Source organism: Cajanus cajan, chromosome 1 (genome assembly GCF_000230855.2).
Source record: "Cajanus cajan strain Asha chromosome 1, NIPB_CcT2T_4, whole genome shotgun sequence".
NCBI lineage: Eukaryota > Viridiplantae > Streptophyta > Magnoliopsida > Fabales > Fabaceae > Cajanus > Cajanus cajan.
The window spans coordinates 5,966,516-5,986,163 of NC_138517.1; the positions used below are offsets into that span (position 1 = coordinate 5,966,516).

The 19,648-nt window shown below is 31.5% G+C and overlaps 2 protein-coding genes across 2 annotated transcripts; one reads left to right on the forward strand and one right to left on the reverse strand.

Annotated features, from left to right (window-relative positions):
- Positions 1–379: 379 nt before the first annotated feature.
- Positions 380–5,965, reverse strand: NEET (2 iron, 2 sulfur cluster binding protein). The gene is made up of 3 exons (XM_020365788.3): positions 5,830–5,965; positions 2,323–2,622; positions 380–598 (listed from the first exon to the last, which is right to left on the reverse strand). The coding sequence occupies exons 1-3, from the start codon at positions 5,910–5,912 to the stop codon at positions 499–501; spliced, it is 483 nt and encodes a 160-aa protein (XP_020221377.2). The 5' UTR covers positions 5,913–5,965; the 3' UTR covers positions 380–498.
- Positions 5,966–5,980: 15 nt separating this feature from the next.
- On the forward strand, positions 5,981–19,298 carry KEA5 (K+ efflux antiporter 5). Its single transcript, XM_020365017.3, has 20 exons — positions 5,981–6,209; positions 7,646–7,689; positions 8,740–8,807; positions 8,930–9,014; positions 9,119–9,180; positions 9,793–9,868; positions 11,524–11,598; positions 13,462–13,533; positions 13,875–13,958; positions 14,057–14,125; positions 14,216–14,293; positions 14,405–14,493; positions 15,064–15,160; positions 15,246–15,299; positions 15,634–15,729; positions 16,381–16,569; positions 16,662–16,739; positions 17,660–17,704; positions 17,789–17,884; positions 18,793–19,298. The coding sequence occupies exons 1-20, from the start codon at positions 5,981–5,983 to the stop codon at positions 18,829–18,831; spliced, it is 1,725 nt and encodes a 574-aa protein (XP_020220606.1). The 3' UTR covers positions 18,832–19,298.
- Positions 19,299–19,648: the final 350 nt, after the last annotated feature.

Here is a 19,648-nt window from a genome sequence, read left to right on the forward strand (position 1 = left end):
GTTAATTAAAATTGTGGGATGAAGATTAAACGACTCATACTTTATCTTGATAAATCTAACTTGAAATATATATTCCAAAGGTGAAATGTTTGGTCTTTACCTAATAAATTCATTTCATGAATACAGGAAATCCATTTGGACCATTTCTAAAAACACAGGAAACGCTATCCTTAGATCTTAATGATGAACTTTACAATTGTATTTTTGGATAAATGCAATTCTTTTCAAGAAGTCTGTTATAGTCAAAAGCATGGAAGAAAATATCCAAAGCGAAGCATTAGTCTCAAATTACTTTCAGATGGGCATTGCCACTAGCAGTTGAGCACAATAAAATTCATCCATAAATATAGGTCAAAATAGACAAGAAAAAGGAATCACATTCACAGCATAAGCCACGTTTTATTTCTAAACATTCAAATGCAAGTCTGATCCACAATAAACTGCCATAAAAAATTTAATACAATTCTCTTATAAAAACATCCCATGATCATCATAATTTTACTTTTTCAAAAGAAGAGGCCCAACATTATCTCCAGTGGCTTTGTTGTGCTTTACATGGCTTCCATCACAAAGCGGAAAAGTCCCTGATCTCCAGCACCTGCACCCAACCACTCAGAAAGATAAAGATTTTTGGAATTTAAACATTATACAATTTCCAAAGTTCAAACTACATCAAACACGTACTATATAAGTAAAATTCAAGACTTTCCAACAAGATTTCTAAGGAAAGCTTTGTTTTTCAACCCTTAGCTGTTTTTCAACCCTTAGCTTACAGACCACATCAAACCAGTTTTTTTGTCAGTACCTTGTAACTGGGACTTGAAACTAGTAAAACTAACAAGTTTCCAAGACGGAATTGTTTCTACACATGTGAGTTTGAATGTAAATATGTTCTTTTAAATTTAAGGATGGTTGATAATACAACAATAATTAATAATTCAGTAGTAGATCAAATTTCACAAAATGAAGCCACAATTAGCAAACAGATCTTTCTTAAGCTGCGGTCTCATGTGTTGCCCTTTGCATGATATTCTCTTTCATTTATGACAAGAATGACATCTATAGAGTGGCAGTTATAAAGTTCCTCTCCCAGGAGGATTAATATTAAATGTAATACTAGTGAACATTGGACAATCTAACTAAACAATATTATCGATATCCAAAAGATATAATAGGTTGCAATTACTATTTTAGCAAATCATACCTAACCATCCAAAGATATAATAGATCAAATTTATTGGAAAAAAAAATCTATTAAATGACAGATGGTGACTTGGATCTAGCTTGGACATGCATTATTGACTTAATGCGGTTTTCTTGAACAAGAAAGATGACAATAACATTCAGAAACTATGGTGTACCTGAAGCATAAAAATGGCGCAGAAACATAAAAGGCATCTGATGTAACATACAAACGGTAATCTCATTATTAACATGATATTCTGTTGAGCATTATCTTTTGTGAAGGACATTTGATACCAGAAGACATTAATTATACTTTAATATGAAATGTATATTCCTTGCAGTGAAGCATGAAAGAACCAGAATCATTCAGCTTAATATTTTGGAACTTGTTTTAAACAACAAACTAGAGCTTCACACTCTGAATTCGACTATGAACGATACCAAGCAGGCTATTGATCCTCCAACTGTTGATATTTTATCTTTATAAATTGGACTAGTTAACACATCAAAATCAATGAGATGGTGCATCCACTATACACTATTCTGGATGAAAATTGAGCACATGACAAAACCTGTCATAATGCAACTACAGTTTTATTCCCCCCTCCCCTTTTATCCATTTGGTTCCCAAAGATAATTATAGGACAAATAACATTAATTTATCACAATCAAATAGGACGTGTTATAAAATAAAAAAAAAATCTATTTCCCTGAACCAAAATTGAAAACAATTTGAGTTTTAGGGTTTAGGGTTTACAATTAAAGTGGAACCATCCCCATTTTACAATTTTCACGATAGAGCATAATTTTCAACCAACAAACATGTTAGTTTCACTAGAAACATCATAGAAATTAGAAAATAAAAAAAATAAAAAATTCAGTCCTCCTGCGTCACACTATTTCATTATAGGGGGGAACAAGAGTTGCCAAATGTTTGTCCTCAATTTGTATGTATGGAGAGAATATATGGGGGAAAAAGAGGGAATCTCTTCTTCTCTTTTATTTTTTCCTCAAACAAAAGAAGTGCATCATAATCTATTTCTCCTTAACCAAACACATAATGTTATAGAAAAACACATCATAACTCATAATGACACAATTAACAAGAAAGTAAGAGCTTCACAAACAGAACCTTACCTGCAATAAGCAGTAAGTGGCTTGGAGAGTTCAGTGACCACCACAGAATCCACCACCTTCTCTTCACTCTTCCTGATATCAGGGTTTATGCTCACAGCCTCAGCTTTCACCAACACTACGCGCCTTGCTCTCCCACCAAAGGAACAACCCTTCAAAGGGGCACCTAGAACACCCCTTTTGATCTCAGCCAAACCCTTTGATGGGGTCATGCCATTGCAGAAACCTGCACCAATTTGGCTTAGAACACTCTCCATTCGGAAGGGTCTCTGAGTGTGTCTTTCTTCTTCTTTGGTTTGACAACTATCATTCAAAAGGCTATGTAAGAGAGGATGAGATTGAATGTAGTGACACGTGTTCCTGAACTTGTGGATGCCACACTTCTTTTTTCTTGTACACATAGGCACTTTGAATGGACACAAATAGCTACATGTCGTTACTTTTTTATTTTTTTTATTTTTTATTTTATTTTTTTTTTCTGGTGAAAAGAATCATGAATGAGTAGGTGACCACTCAACTGCAATATGACATTTGTAGAGGAACAGAAAAAGTGTGAGTTTTAAATTACCAAAACTCTGCAAAACTCGTAATCAAGAAGAAATCGTGAATTTAATGCTTCACTTCACACCGTAAGGATGTAAATTTGGCGAGTAAGCAGCCATGTGCCAGAATTGAGACTCGTTATAATAATATTAGTATAATTTTTATTAAGTATTACAGTATTTAATAATTTTATATTAGATATAAATTTTGTAAATTTAATTTTTATATTCAAAGTTTTTTATTTTTAATTATATATATATAATTTTATATTAATTTAAGATTACTTGATAATTCATTTTTATAAAATAAAATTGATATAATATGTATATTTTAAAATATATTAAAATATGAATATTTTGATTATTTTCAAGTTGTTGTTCAATTTTAACAAAATTTGATATAAATATATAAAGTGATATGAACTTTCAATTTAACAGTTAGATTTACAAAATTTACATTTAATATAAAGTTATTAAGCGGTGTAATATTTAGTAAAAATTACATTAATGTTATTATAACCTTCCTCATGTTATATTGGTTTCCAAAATTAAAACATTGTCAAATAAGTTTCTATAATATGAAATAAATTTTTAAATTTAACTATTTATTCATATTTTGGTGTGTATATATATATAAAGGGATCAAAACATATAATTTTTACTAACTATTATACCATTCAATAACTTTATATTAAACATAAATTTTGTCGATTCAACCATTGAATTATATTTTCATATTGTTTATGTCAAATTTTGTTGAAATTAACCAATAATTTGAAAGTGGTCAAATTATTCATCTTTTAGTATATTTTGAAATGTATGTGAATGAGATATCAAATCATTTTAGATTAATATAAAATTTTGTATATATAATTTGGGAATAAAGAACTTTTAATTTAATGATGAGTTTTGAAAATAATTATTTAATTAAACATTATTAAATAGTGTAATAATTGGTAAAAGTTATATCTATATGTGTGTGAAAGGGATCAACTTACCCTGAGAGTAAGTTTTGGAAAACCTACTTCACTTAATAACTTGTACTTTATATTGATTTTCAATGATCAAATTTACAAATTAAAAAAAATAAAGTTAAAAATTATATGATATTTTATTTCGTTAATTAAAATTAACAGATAATTATAGAAGTATTTTATATGTTGATTAAAATTATATAATGAAATATTAAATATTTTTTATTTTTTATTTTTTAAATTTTGTTGACTTTATTTATATATTAAAAACTTTTAATTCAACGATTAAATAATTAGAATTTATTATAGAACAAGTGAGTTATTAAGTAGAGTAAGTAAGCCTCTTCTCTTTCTCTCCCTATATTAATATTATCACTTTAATTATACATTCTTTTTTGAGTTTTTGATTAATATAATTGTAAGTTTGCATTTTCAGTATTTAATAATTTCTTAATTATAGGAATTAATATGACAATACTTCCTAATTCCTAAATTAGATAATAATTTGAGTGTTTATTCTAAATCTTGTCTCATGTTATGTTTTACAGTACTAATTAAAAATCACTAGGATCGATCGATATACAAAAGTCCTAAATTTAAACCCTATTTTTGTCATTATGATTTTATAAATAAAAAATAATACTTAATTAATTGTCTGTGTCAATATAATGCAATGCAACATGAATTTGTCAACAAAAATAACACCACAACGGCTCACCATGCAATGCAATGTTATTGACTTTGAAGTTTTCTTGTCATTTAGGTTTCTACAAACCTTCCTATGAAAATCATCAGAACTTAACAAGAAACAGTCCTATTAAACTCAGTTACATATGTTCTTTCTTTTTTTCTCTCACGAGAACCATGTCAAAATTATTGGCACATTCTTCTGAGATTAATATTGGTTCACCTTGAATATCGTGTAAGAATTCAGAATCTGGAGTTAAAAAAATAATCCAGCACATGTAAGCATAATAAATTCGAATTTTCTTCGAAAAGGAAAAGACCACCCACCAGAATAGTGGTACCACCACCAAATAATGAATGCCATATAAATTGAAAAATGTCCAAAAGTAAGAAAGAAAGAGACACAACCACCACCCTAATATTATAAAATCAAAACGTAAACTTTCCTCCCTTCTAACTAACTAACTTTAAAATCAAAAAAGTAAAAGCAAAAGTATCAAAATAAAAATCATATAATATTTTTAAGGTAAGTAGTTCAAAATAAGAAATCTCATTAATAATTTAGAGACTTTTTATATCCAAATTCCATCATAAATTAATATATGTATATATATATATAATAAGATTATTAACTTTTTAAATAAATATATTTTAAATATTATATACAAAATAGTTCTACATTAACAAATATGACTTTTAAAACAACTATTGCAAAAATTAACAAATTTATAATATATATTACATTGAAACACAAATTATCATGTATTATAAATTTGTTGACATTAATAATAATTATTTAAAAATACTTTAAAATTGATTTATAATTAGTTTTACAATGATAATATATATTCATTAAACTTGTGTGTAGTAATTTATGATTTGAGGATCATAATTATTTTATCAATAAATTTATTACAATGACAATAATAAAGATTAAATGATTACAAAAATAAATATGTTATTAATGAGATTTATAGAGTAAAGTTTGAAATTCAAGTTTAGTAAAAATGTATATAAATGGAAAGAAAAATCCAGGTGAAAATATTATAATAAGACAAAATAGTTAATGTTGTTAACTCAATTAATTTCATATATATGTTGTTTCTTAATCAATGATAATGGAAGTTGAATATCCCAATATGGGAATGAAGTTTTGAGTGAATATAGTATTTTATTTTTATATATAAATGTAATGAAATTACAGAAAAGACCCTGAGCTTTTCAGAAAAACTGAGTGTGAAAGGAAAAAACGTATCCTTGAAATTGATATTGGCGACAACAACGTCAACAATGGAAATGCAACTAACCAGAAGTGCTGCGAGCTTCTGAAATCGGAAAAACCGTTTTCCCTCTCTGCATTGCATTTCCTTTCCTTTCCTTTCCCTTCCATTTCCGTCTCTTCCCACTTTTCCAATTCCCCAAACTAAGTAAACCCAAACTCACTTGGCCACCGCAACCATGGCCACGGCGATTCCCAAGAAACGGCGCGCGTTTTGGCTCTGCTGCTGCGTTTTGTGCCTCGCGATCTGCGCTAGGGTTTGCGGCGCGGCCAGATCCGACCAGGAGACGCGCGAGAGGTTCTACGGCAACATGCTCAACTCCTCCTCGCCCGAATCCAACAACACCTTCGCCAAGATGTTCGATCGCGTTCTCGAGAAGGAGTTTTCCGATAATGACCAACCCGAAGGTTTTCTTTCTTTCCCAATTTTGTGTTTATATTAAAAAAATATAATTTTGCGTTGTGGTTTATTATAGTTCTCTTTTTATTTTTATTTTTATTTATTGGTTGGTTGGTTTTGGAAAAAAAATAAAATAACTTGATGGGTTAGTGTTCACCAAAGAGGAGACACTAAATGGAGAGTCTTGAAGCCTATTGCGAGCTCGAGAAATCCCAGTTAGTGCTACTATGCGTGATCAAGGAGGGATCATGCCCATTTATGGTGTCTCTCTTCGTGTATATTGTGCTTTAATTAAGTGTGAGAAGCTTTTGTTTTAGGTCTTGCCACGGGTATATTCCCCTGCCTGCTATTGGGCCGGAGATTAATTTCGGAGTACTGTGACTACTACTGACCTGACGAGTTTTTACACACAGTGGAGATTGTATACTGAAGTGGTTGCTGCGTTGGATTGAATATGTTATGGAAAATGATGCATTTGAAGTTTTTGGTGTAGAGGGTTTGTTTGGATAGGAGAAAGTGTGGAGCAAGAGAACCTTCTAGGTGGTTTTTAAGGTTGAAGGAGTTCTAGAGTTGGAATTTCTAATGGACAAGGTGAGGGAGCATGTGCAGTGGAGATTGGCGTGTGGGTGGATTTAATCAGACAATTCACCTCCTTTTCTAGTCTCACTTCATCACTTTGGCTTTCCCAGGTCAAGCACGTTCTTCTTTTTGTTGTAAGATGATAAGTAGGAGGGGCAAAACTGTGGATCAACTGGTTCGCTTTTCCTATTGTTCTTTGTTGTGCATTAATGGTGGAGTGCTGGCATGTTATAATTATTTTGTAGCACGTTGAGTGCTAATAGCATCTAGATATGCTGGATCTGTGGTAAGGTTTGAACTTTGAAGGAGAATAACATTGTTCTATGTTTGTGAGATTAGCAAGAAACCATGGTAGGGGGATGAACTGTATTTGTTGAGAGATATGATCAGGGTTAAATTCTTGTTGGGAGATGTAAAAATATTTGCGTTCACTCCATTGCTTCATATCTTGTCATACAGAGTTCTTGAAGCTAAAACTTTATTTTTAAAAATATACAGATAGTTTTAAGTATTTTAAAATGGATTTTTCATGGATGTATTATTAGTTAATTACTGATACTGCATTGGAACAATCTGCATTTAACCTTATAAGCTTTTACTCGCTATACTAGTTGCTGCAGTGTATCATTTTAACTGTCTTTTTGTGTTTTGAATATGGATGTTGCCATGGATGATATGTGAGTATTATAGTCTAAATGATACTCTCTTACATTCAATTATTTTATTACTCGGTTTATTTTTCAGGGTTTGCTTGTGAGATGAAATATATTCAGCTGTCACAAATCAAAAATTGAATTATGAAGCTCATAGATTTGTTTTAAGTAGGTTTTCTGCTATTCTCACTGTTCTTTTCCATCTTTAACAGAAGCCGATAAAAGCAGCTTCAATAGCAGTGTAGCTGATCAGCAGGTAGATCTGATAAGTTTCAATTGTTGTGTTGAATTGAATTATTTCATGGTTCAGATGAAAACAAGCTGATATTTCATTTTGTATAACATGCTGCCTGGACTAAATGCATGTTGATTTCGGTCTTGAATATTACATGAGAAGTGACATGAGTCTATTTCTGGGATATGTTTTTTTTCTCCTCAAATCTCCATCTATCAGTTTAGAAGTCTCCATCACTTGCATGGAAAAGTGTCTGCTTATTGTTTTATTACTATCTATTGTGTTAAATAAGAGCTTTTCTTTCTATTTTATCTTCCTAGTCATGTATGCATAACATAACTCTGATGTTGATATTTGAACTATTTTTGTTTCGATGTAGCCCTCAGCCATTTTCATATTGTGCTAATAATTACTACTTCTTGGTTTGGATGTTGAAATATATTGTTTTGGTAGGAGACCAAGAGAGAGAAAAACAATACCAAGAATAATAAAATTATATTATATGTTATATAATGATGTTATTCAAAATTTCAAAATGCTAACCAAATGGTCCTGTTTACACTAATAATTAGGTCCAAAACAAGTGTAGTACCACTAGTTAACCCGAATGTACTAATAAAACTTATATGATAAGACAAGACTACTAGTTCTTATTAAAATAGGGAAACAAAATGAAAATAGGAAACAATTCCTAAGATTACTTCCTCAATTAGAAGACTAATTGATTCCATGGTATATTTTAAATAGAAAAATGCTAATTGAAATTCATTGGAAATCACAAATTTGGTAGGTCCCACACCCTATTTAATGAATCTCATGATTTTGTTGTTTTCAATGAATTTAACCAATAAGAGATAGTGTTGCCAGCACTTCTCTTTTAACTCCAAGAAACTGTCTGGAAAAATATACCGAGTATATTATGAATTTATTATATATTCTAATACTATTCATACCTCCTACCCCCCCACCAAAAAAAAAAACAAGTTGAGTGACTAAGGATAAAATGATTATTCTCACTTGTTTTTTTGTAAATTTAAAGATGAGTTTTGACCATCTGGTCTCCTTTTGCAGGCTGTATTGGAGACTGTAGCTAAAATTACTCATGAGAAAGCAAAGAGAAATGATACACATGAGGGAAAGTATGGTCATATGTTGCCCGATGTAGTTTCTCATATTGCGTCTTATAATGGATTATTGGATGTCACTTTATTTACATATACTAAATAACCTTTTTATTCTTTTTTAATATTTTTTTTCTCAGTGGCACAAGATCATTTCAGTTTCAAGATGTTTTCTCTCTGGAAAATGAAGATTCTGATGACGTGACAACTTTGATTGACAAAAAGGTGCGCTAAAAGACCTGAAGCCTCTGGGTTGTTGTTCAATGTGATATTAAACTACTTCTATTAATGTTTCAACCTGATTACTTGTTTATGCTATTGCATGGCAGGACAATGTTTTTGTGATGTCAAACAAGAAATCCAAATATCCTGTGCTTCAAGTGGATTTGAGGTTGACACCTTTATGACTTGTATCTTGTAATTATTACTCGGGGAATTTTTTATCAGCTTGGTTGAATAATTGAAGGATATTGTTTGTGTTAAGAAATGGGTTTAAATTTGGACAAAGTGACGTGTTTCTGGGCTGATTTCTGTTGTTCATGAATCCGTATTGATGCTGGATCATGGAATGTGCTATTTTAATGATGTGTCAGAGTTAGAAATCAAGTAGTTTTAGAAGATATATTTGTGAAAATGACAAACCATCCTGTTTCCATCTTTTTGTGATTTTCTCTTTTTCATGTGAAAAAATAAATGGGTTTGGATTTTTCTTTACTTGCTCTTGGAGGTTTTACCAAATTCTTTAGTTAAAATTGTTTTTGTGTGCTCCAAATAGAGAGGCCAGATATCAATGACTTTTAGATCTCAAAGGATAGCTTGCTCTCCAACAAGTATCATTTTCTGTTTTCCAAAATTATAATTATAAATTTATTTTATGATAATATTAGATGGTGATGCCTTTGTATTTTTTCCTAGAAATTTGTTTCGGTTTCGGCAGTTTGTTCTATTTTTTTTTTCTAACACGAGATTTGATCATCCTTTGAATAATTGCACATTTATGCAGGTTAATATCAGATTTGGTGGTTGCCATAGTTTCAGCAGCCATTGGTGGAATTGTCTTTTCCTGTTTGGGGCAACCGGTCTGTAATTGTTACTATTTCTCATTGTGACATTTGATGTTCTTTATGCAGTAGAATATTTTCATATTTAAATTATATTTTAGTGATATTAAGTGTTGGGATCTCCCACATGGCATGTTTCAATTCTCGGAGTGTAACTTATATATTTGTTGGACAACTTCATGTCATTTGGTTTTAAGATAAAATCTAACACTAAGGAAGCATTTGGTACACAAAAAGTTTTTACTCTCCCAGTAACTTGAATTTAGGAATGTTAGTTTCTTATGTTTGATTTGCCATTTAAAAGATAACATTCTCAGGAAACATTATTTTTAGGGATGAGAATAAGTCAAGCCAGGTCATGCTTTGAATATATAAGTTGAGTCTGTTCTATAAAATTAAAACCTAAATCTGGCCTATTATCTATCATAGGCCTTTTTTTTTATAGGCTTGGCCTAACCTTTTTTAAGCCTGATCTAGTCTATTAGTCTATTTAAAAGTCTATTTAAATTATTAATGTTAATTAGACCAATAAACTTAATTTTTAAAAATCAACAAAATTATTTTTAAAATACAATTTACTCAATATTATTAAAATTTAAATTTAAAAAGAAATATAAAAGAAAAATTGAATTATTTTCTATTGAAGGAACAATTCATGTGTAACCATGTATGTTGATGTACAATTATGCACAAGTTGTAAGCTTATAAACCTATAATGAAAAAAAAATGTATAAAAAAGTATTTTAAATATTGATTTTATTTTTGTTTTATAAATTTATTTGTTTATTTGTATTTTTTAATAATATTTATATATATATATATATTAATTTTTTATTATATTGTATTATATAAGAAAATTAGGTTGATCTATCTGGCCTAACAGGTTTTCTATAAGCCTAAGTCTGTCTGTTTTTATATAAATAGGTTTTTTTAAAAACCTAAACTTGACCTTTTTATTAAATAGGTCAAACTTTAAAAAGGTCAAACCATAAGCCCCTATTTTAAAGTCTGACCTATTCTCATCCCTAATTGTTTCTCATGAATGCTTTTATAGAGGTTTCCCACGAAATTATTTCCTTGGGAAAGGTGAAAAACTAACATTCCCAAGTTAAAAGGAAAGTTTAAATATTACATTACCTATATTGTTTATTTAATGCAGTAAAAATCTTTTCCCAAATAACATTTATAAATATTTCCAAAAATATTTATGGCCAATTAAATAGATTTTAATCATTCTTAGGAATCGTAATTTTCAGAATTTATGATTCTCATGAATCATGATTCCAAGGCATGAAATAATTTTCTGTATACTAAACGCCTCCTAAGTAATATATTTGAGTGGACTTCTTTTTATAGAGTTTAAAGAGAGAGAAAATAAGAGAGATAGTATTTCTGAAATGTAAGAATTGTATATTCAACTCACTGAATAGAGGGCGTACATGCAGTTTATATTTGAGTGGAAAAAACAGAACCTGTTTCACTACGAGGATACTAATAGCACAAACAGACTTAGTAATACAACAGAAACTAATAAAACTAGAATTATAAGGCCCTGTATTATTACTGCCCATATGAGAAAATAAGGAGGAAAACTATACTCCAATACTTTGAAATAAGTAATCTATCAAGAATGTTGTGGATTTCATCTACATTTTTTTTTTTTAAATGTGTAGGTTATTGTGGGCTATCTTCTTGCAGGCTCCCTTATTGGACCTGGCGGTTTGAAATTCATCAGTGAAATGGTGCAGGTAGGTTGTTCTGAGTGACTCACCCATCACCATCATTCTTGGACAAAACTTGTGATCGAATTTTTGAGTTTCTATTCTTATCTGTCTTCTCTATAAATTCGTGGCCTCACTTATTAGTTATTGTAATGGTTAAAGATCACATTTTTACAATCTTGAGATCTAGATTCCTCCATATGTGCACATCATGATCATCAGAAGTTTCCACTGCCTTTAAATGGTTCTCTATCCATTAATTCTCAAAATCTTATAGAAATTGATCTTTTCTTATTGACCTATCAGAGCTTTGCTTAAGGTATGGATGGCTGCTCTCAAGCAGGATTAGGGATGGTAGTGACAATTAACATAGGACAGTGAAGGAATTATTGTGTGTGAGGGTTAAGGCTGGGATTTTAACCCTTAAGGTTGTATTTGTTTCAAGGCTTGGCAAGTTATTCCTGGGAAAGTGAACTTGGGAATGTGACATTCCTATGCTTGCCTTTGGTACAAGCTCTGAAAAAATATTCTTGGGTCTGGTTGATTCCCAGGAAAGTGCCTATATTTTTATTTGATTTTATTCTGGGTGAGAATGTTGCATTCTCTTGGGAATTTTGGAAGTTACCTTGGAATATGGTATTAATTTCCCTTCTCACCCCACAAATGATTCCCAAGCATGTTAATTTCTAACTATATATATTTATGAATTTATCAAGCAATAACATTCATGGTTACAATATTCACCTTGAAAGTTGAAACCCCCCAAGTAAGATGTTTCAAAGTTAGGAATTTGGATTTATTTATGTTTTTCTAATGGTTGGATGGGTAATTTGGAAGCTGAGAGTTAGGGGCATTTGTGTGTAGAAAATATCTGCTTTAGAAATCAGATCTATATTAAAAACTCCAGGGTGACACTGTGACAGTTATGCATAGAAAATAAGTAAATAACTATTGGTAGTTAGTTATTTATTAGAATCTCTAGGTTGGCAGTTATGTGTAGAAAATAACTGTTGGTAGTTATGTATTAGAAGTATATATTCGATTGTAGGTTGTGTAATTAGGAGTGTGAAATCATTGTCAGTTTGCGGACAGAGAATACTCTCTGGAGGAGACTTTTGTCTCCGGGATAACCAGTGTACTGCTGTATTTCTGTAATAGGTGACACTTTGTCTCTGGGATAACAAGTGTATTGTTGTATTGTGTGTGATTTCAGTGTTTGATATTATCCCTTGTTACTTTTATCAATTGGTCAATCACAATACTACAATTAGATGATCATTGAGGGCTTGATTGGTGGCTGTTGGGTAGTATGCACAGAACTAGAAATAGATTTCGTGGTTCAATTATCTGCTGGCCTGATTTAGGCCCAAACAAAGGTAATCTATAGTCTGAGTACTTTAAGCATTCTTTGGAAGAAATTGAATCGTGTAATCCAATAAGAAAATTTTCACAATCTAATTTTTTAGAATAAAAATTTCTGTCATTTTAAAGCACTTGTTTAATATAACTAACTTTTTGAAAACAATTTTTGATCTGTACTAGGATGAAATCTTAAATACTGACCTCATGTGCATGATGTAAGCCTGTTGAGGTGCAAATGCAAAAAAAGAATAAACAATCTTTTGAAAATTTCTAAGATGCCTTTAACATCGAAGCTAAACTGTTCTATCAGCTTAACATATTAATAATTTAATATGACCTATACGGCATATAAAGTAACTTTTGATGGTTCGTGACTACCTACTTCCTCCATGGTTGAAACATTGAAAAGAATGATATTTCTATTTGCATTTTTTAACTTTAAACTTAAATTTAAGCTGTTAATTGTTCTTATGTTGTTACTCGGTCATTTTGCTGGATAACCTTATTTTCCTTGTCACTTATATGCAGGTTGAGACTGTTGCACAATTTGGTGTAGTGTTTCTTCTCTTTGCTTTGGGGCTTGAGTTTTCCCTGGCAAAGGTTTGTTATTCATGTCTTGCAAAAACTTCTTTCACAGTTTCACCTATTTTCATGCTATAAGCTCAATTCAAGCTAAAGCTCAAATCATATTTTAAGATTGTCAGGAAATATATGTATTACCCATATCTAAGGCTTTTTGATTTGGGTTTGTGCTTGTAGATTAGTAAAACTTTTCTTTGTGTTCCATTTTCTAATTTTAGATTTTATATTCATGTCTAAGGCTTTTTGATTTTATATGTATTATCCATGTCTAAGGCTTTTTGATTTGGGTTTGTGCTTGTAGATTAGTAAAACTTTTCTTTGTGTTCCATTTTCTAATTTTAGATTTTATATGCATGCAGTTAAAAGCTGTAGGGCCTGTTGCTGTTCTTGGAGGACTACTTCAAATTGTCATTTTTATGTTCATGTGTGGTATTCTTTCCATGGTATGGTGCTGACTTGTCTTATACGGTCATCAATAGAATTAAGGAGTTACAATAGTGTTTTAATGGACACTACACGTTATTGTTCATTTGGTATGCAGATATTTGGAGCGAATTTGTCTGAGGGTGTTTTTGTTGGTTCCTTTCTGTCGATGTCATCAACAGCAGTAGTATGTTTTTACACCATTACTGTGTATATTGTTATTTTGGTTTTTAATAGATTCTAAGCACGGTGATTATTTACTTTTACCTTTTACCAGGTGGTAAAGTTTTTGGTGGAGCGGAATAGTAGTAATGCTCTTCATGTTCAGATTACAATTGGAACTCTTATTTTTCAGGTATCTTGTTGAGTTTTAAATTTTGAACTCACTAGCTTTTCATAAAGTAATATGCTCTAAAGTTAGATTTATATTGCATATCAATATTTCCTTTACCACTTGTTATATCAGGATTGTGCTGTGGGTTTACTATTTGCTTTGCTCCCAGTTTTGGGTGGTAACAGCGGTCTTTTACAAGGAATAATGTCAATGGGAAAACTGTAAGTCTGTCCATCTGCACTTTCTTTCTTTGATTTCATTGTATTATTTCAGAGACTCTCTTTTGCTTACTGATCATTAACAACTTGTTCACTCAATGCAAGCCAATTGAACTGTATAATGTTGCTATTCATACAACTTTCTGCTTTAATCTATGTTGAACCTGAATTTAAGCGTATACACTTTACCTCCCTGAAGTTTTTCTCCAAATTAACTTTATTATACAAGCTCTAAGATCTTACAATTTAGAAACACAGCATGTGATATTTTTGAGCTTAAAATACATGAACCTTACCAAGGTATATGAGATTTGTCTTCTAAACCAGATAAAATGTATCAGTGGGAGACCATAATTTGTGGTTGAACTGTGACATTATTCTGTGTGTAACTCGAGAAAACAGAGTACTGGAACAAATGATGAATCATGAATCTTGATGTTGGATTTTTGGGCAAGAGAATGACCACAAGAATGCAATTTTGTTGAAATATAGGGTTTTTTTTTGGGGAGGGGGGATTTAACCTAAATTTCGCATGTAGTCATTAGGATACCATCTAACTACTTCAAACTTCAGGTTGCTGATACTGTCCTTGTATATCACTGCTACATCTATATTGTCTTGGTCGTTTGTTCCTCGCTTTCTTAAACTGATGATGCGGCTGTCATCTCAGGTTAGGCTAAACCACTTAATTTGATACCATTTTCTTAGCACGATTAGCATCTCATGAATTAACTTTCTTCTTTTCTTCTCTCCAGACTAATGAACTTTACCAGCTAGCTGCTGTTGCTTTTTGCTTGTTATCTGCATGGGTAAGAAATACAAATGCTGATTGCAGTTACTGACTCATTATCATTCTGTAGTTTCTTTTATTCATAAAGAAGTTGTGCATTCTTGTCAAATAACATTGTCTGCTACACTACAATGCCATATGCACGTTATTTTGTGGAGTATTTCCGTTATTTGAAAAGAACTTTTTTGGGTGATATTGGGGGGGGGGGGGGGTGGGGGTCCATGCTTCCTTCTTAGAAAAGGGATTTAGACCCAATAGCCTCATGTAACATCACTCTTATATTCAGTCTATTAGAGTCAAAAGATTAGCAATGATGCTGTGTGTTTCGCTAACTTTTTACAATCTCTTTCCAGTGCAGTGATAAGCTTGGCCTTAGTCTTGAGCTGGGTTCATTTATGGCTGGTGTTATGATTTCCACAACGGACTTTGCTCAACATACTTTGGACCAGGTATCATTCATGACTGATAACTTCTAACTTCTGTCTTATTTTGCATAGGTAAAGTACTTTCCTTAATAGTTTTCTATACTGTCTTCACATCGTCACACATTTATCTTTGGATCACTTGGGGTGCACTACAGTGTACATCTAGTTCAATATTTGTCATGCTATTTATGAGATATTGTTTTATTATCTTTATCTTTTTGCAAATAACCTTGTGTTACTCTGATTGGCTTACTCTGCGTGTTGTCCAAACTTTGGAAGATAGGAATTGCTCATGCTTTACTTATGTTTTGGGATTTTCTTTTCTCCCAAACTTCTTGGGATTCAGCTTCTCTTTTGGATTCTCTTGTATTCAGCTCATGTTTGCTTTAAGGGAGTTGCTATCTTCAAAATGCAGACAGATTAGGCAGATTTATTGCTTTTGTACTTTCTTTTTTTCCCCTTTGCGTGTATAGATTTTCTTGTTTTGAGATTCTTTATCATCCTCCTAGTTGTAATTCCTCCCATTTCTCTCTATTGATTTTCCTTTTCCTATGAAAAGACATTCAAATGATGCGTTTAGGATAATTTAGTAATTTACTGCTTTTGAATTATGAACTATAAACTGTTTCAGTGGTCACAAGAAAAAGTTATCTTAAAAGGACATGTTTGTTGTAGGTGGAACCAATTCGTAATCTATTTGCAGCTCTCTTTCTCTCAAGTATTGGAATGCTTATACATGTGCACTTCCTTTGGAACCATGTGGATATCTTGCTGGCATCTGTTATTCTGGTTGTAGTTGTTAAAACTGCTGTTGCTGTTATAGTTACGAAGGCCTTTGGTTATAGCCTTAAGACAGCATTTATTGTAAGTTAATGCAATCAATTTGCTTGATATATTGCTTAACTATAATACTCTATTATGTTGAACACTGATTGTCTGTTTCCATGACAACTTAGGTTGGTATCTCACTTGCTCAAATTGGAGAATTTGCTTTTGTCCTCCTGAGTCGAGCTTCAAATCTTCACCTTGTTGAGGTTTTTTCTCTCTCCCTTGTGGCATTGTTTGACATTAATGTCTGAAGAGTTTCCTGCTGCGCCAATTTTGTAATTTCCTTTGGTTTTTGTATGGCCATCTGCTGTTTAAAGTTGAACCAAATAGCTCTTAGTAAGTGATTTTTGCATGCATGGTATCGTATCTAGAAAAAAACATTTACTTTAATATGGTTTGCCAATATATAAAGATGGATGGGCTTGGCAATCTGATATGACAATAATTAAGAATGTTTGGAATTCAATTTAAAAAGCCTCACACTTTGGAAATGAACGTCCTACATGAGAACCATAGAAGTGGCATGTCCCATAGAACTATAATACCTCAAGGTTGGGTCAAGTTAAGATGTGGGGTTAACCATTAATCCATAAACATGGTTCCTTGTTAAGAACATGAAAGGAGTTCCCCCTGGTGTTATGGGCTGTCCTGACAAGCAAGTTTATTGGTCCATGGAGACATTTGGCAACTTTTGGTGCATGATCCAATATTTTTCTTGAACTTGAGATTAAGAAATTTGAGTAAAAAGCTTGACTGTGTTGACACACAGCACAAATTGTAGCTTGTGTATATATATATATCAACGATCCAGCAGTTAAATAAAAAGTTTTTATTGAATATATTAAGCCTATTAAATGGTGGAAATGAGTTGATCCTTTTACCTGCAAAGACCCTCCAAAGAAATGGAAAGATCACTATATTTCTGGTGCTTTACATAAATTGTTTAATCCTTTAACAAAAATATTTTCTTATGGGTCCGAATATATAAGTGAAAGCTACTCAATAGCTTTCATTATTGGTTGCACTGAAAATTCCTTGCCTTTTTCCATTCTTTAGTGATTTATGTAATTTCCCCTGTTCTGTCTTTATCTATCTCTTGCTGACTATTGATTGCAACTTATTTTAGGGGAAAATGTATCTTCTTCTTCTAGGGACAACGGCTCTCAGTCTGGTAATTTCATTAATTCATTTTCATCTAACTGCTCCATACTTTCCTTCCTTTGAATTATTTAACCTTATCATTGATTAAATACAGGTTACGACCCCACTTTTGTTTAAATTGATACCTGCTGTCATGAATCTGGGTATTCTCATGCACTGGTTCCCCGCTGAAAGTAGCCCGCAAAATGAGGTGTCTCTCTTTGTTTCTCCCTTTTGTATACCCTTTTTTATGATCAGAGAACTGCTTGAACTCAAATAACTAGGGTGCTTCCGTTATATATATTAAAAAAAAAAAAAAAAACTATGGTGCTTCGGAAACCTTACTTAGAAATGTGGTACAACCTTTTGATCTCATTGAATCATCATTCTACCATTCAAAGTAGGCTGCACATTTTTGTAACCGGGGTTATGATTGCAAATCAAATAAAGCTTTTGTGGGGTCAACATTACAAGTTTAATGTGACATTTTATTTTATCAATCACAAATCACATCACTAGCTTGAAAGGGTGGAAATCCCTCACCATCCACTTCATAGTTACTGTAAATTAATTAGGGGATATAATGTTTTACTAGAAATTTCCTGCCATTGTTTCTTCGTGTAATTGCATTTTTTGAGAGGTAAATATTTTCAGTTTTTTTTTTTCCTGAAGGTCAGTTGTTATTCAGTCTCTTTAAGGACTGACATTCTTCATCCCAAGTCCTAACTACTAGCATATTCCAACTATGTTTTTGTTCTCTTCGCACTTTTAAGTAGATGCATTCCATTTCAAGAATTAGGTTACATGGTATTCTCTAATATGACATATTGGCATATTGCATCTAATATGCATTGAGTAATGATACATGCACTGCAAAATTATACAACCACCTACTTCAACATCACTTTTTTTTGTCTAACTTTCTTCATCCTTAATAAATGTAATAAATGAAGTGATGTAGAAAAATAGATACAATTTTTCCTATTAATTTAAGTTTCATTGGGTCCATTTTTACAGCAATATTGGAAAACCAAGGATATCCTTATTCCTCATGGCAACAATCATAGATTGGTATAACAAAGTAACAAACCACATGACCTGTCTTTTTGCTCTTAACAGGGGAAAGCTTTGGTGAATGAAGCAAACAGAATGTTGTGACCAGTGGCAGTGAGTCTTTCAAATTTCCATAGCATCAAATCAAATAGTATATTGGAGGCCATTACCTACCTTTTAGAGACAAGTGAAATCAGGACTTCTTTACCGTGTTCATGCTGCAAGTTTCATGATGAACTTCACGTGAAACAGTCAGCATATTCACTTCCATTGAAAGTTAATGGAAGATCTTGTGTATATAGGCATATGATTTTTTTGTATTCGTTGAGCAATGTATATAGGAAATTGTAGGCCATTCTTATTGCTTACGCTAATCCTATCACATCATACGCTGGTTTGTCTATCATTGCTGCTATAAAGTTGCTAAAGATGAAGTTAGAAAAGAATTCACGGTGTAACTTTTTTGATTCAAGGTTGTTCTGTAACACGTAAGGAGCATGTAATGAAGATCTCGATGAATAATTATGCTTTGTGATTCGTGACCAGTACTATGAATATATGATGCTGAAGTACATCCAAGTGTTGAAATATGTTTTGAAAACTAGAATAGTGATGGTATCAATTCACAGTTTGATAATTATATATTGAATTTTAATGATTAATTAAAATATTTTAATAAATAAATTAAATTTCTAATTTTTTTGTAACATTTAACAGATAATTAACATAGTTATATAAATTCAAACCAATTATAATGAGCTTGTATGTACTGAAGTTATTGGTTAAATTGATATGTAAGAAAATGTGAAATAGTTTTTATATTTTGTAAATGTGATCTGTTTAATAAAAAAATAATAATTTAACAGTTAAGCTGTTAAAATTAAATGTATCCCAGGACGCGAGAGTGGAGTATTCAACGAAT

Excerpts from the sequence above, each read along its gene's own strand:
- NEET (XM_020365788.3), bottom strand. The coding sequence starts at position 5,912 with ATGGAAGGGAAAGGAAAGGAAAGGAAATGCAATGCAGAGAGGGAAAAC. Across the intron at positions 2,623-5,829 it reads AGAAGCTCGCAGCACTTCTG|TTGTCAAACCAAAGAAGAAG; the intron begins GTTAGTTGCATT and ends TTTGAATGATAG. Across the intron at positions 599-2,322 it reads CCACTTACTGCTTATTGCAG|GTGCTGGAGATCAGGGACTT; the intron begins GTAAGGTTCTGT and ends GGTTGGGTGCAG.
- KEA5 (XM_020365017.3), top strand. The coding sequence starts at position 5,981 with ATGGCCACGGCGATTCCCAAGAAACGGCGCGCGTTTTGGCTCTGCTGC. Across the intron at positions 14,494-15,063 it reads ATAATGTCAATGGGAAAACT|GTTGCTGATACTGTCCTTGT; the intron begins GTAAGTCTGTCC and ends TTCAAACTTCAG. Across the intron at positions 17,705-17,788 it reads GGACAACGGCTCTCAGTCTG|GTTACGACCCCACTTTTGTT; the intron begins GTAATTTCATTA and ends GATTAAATACAG.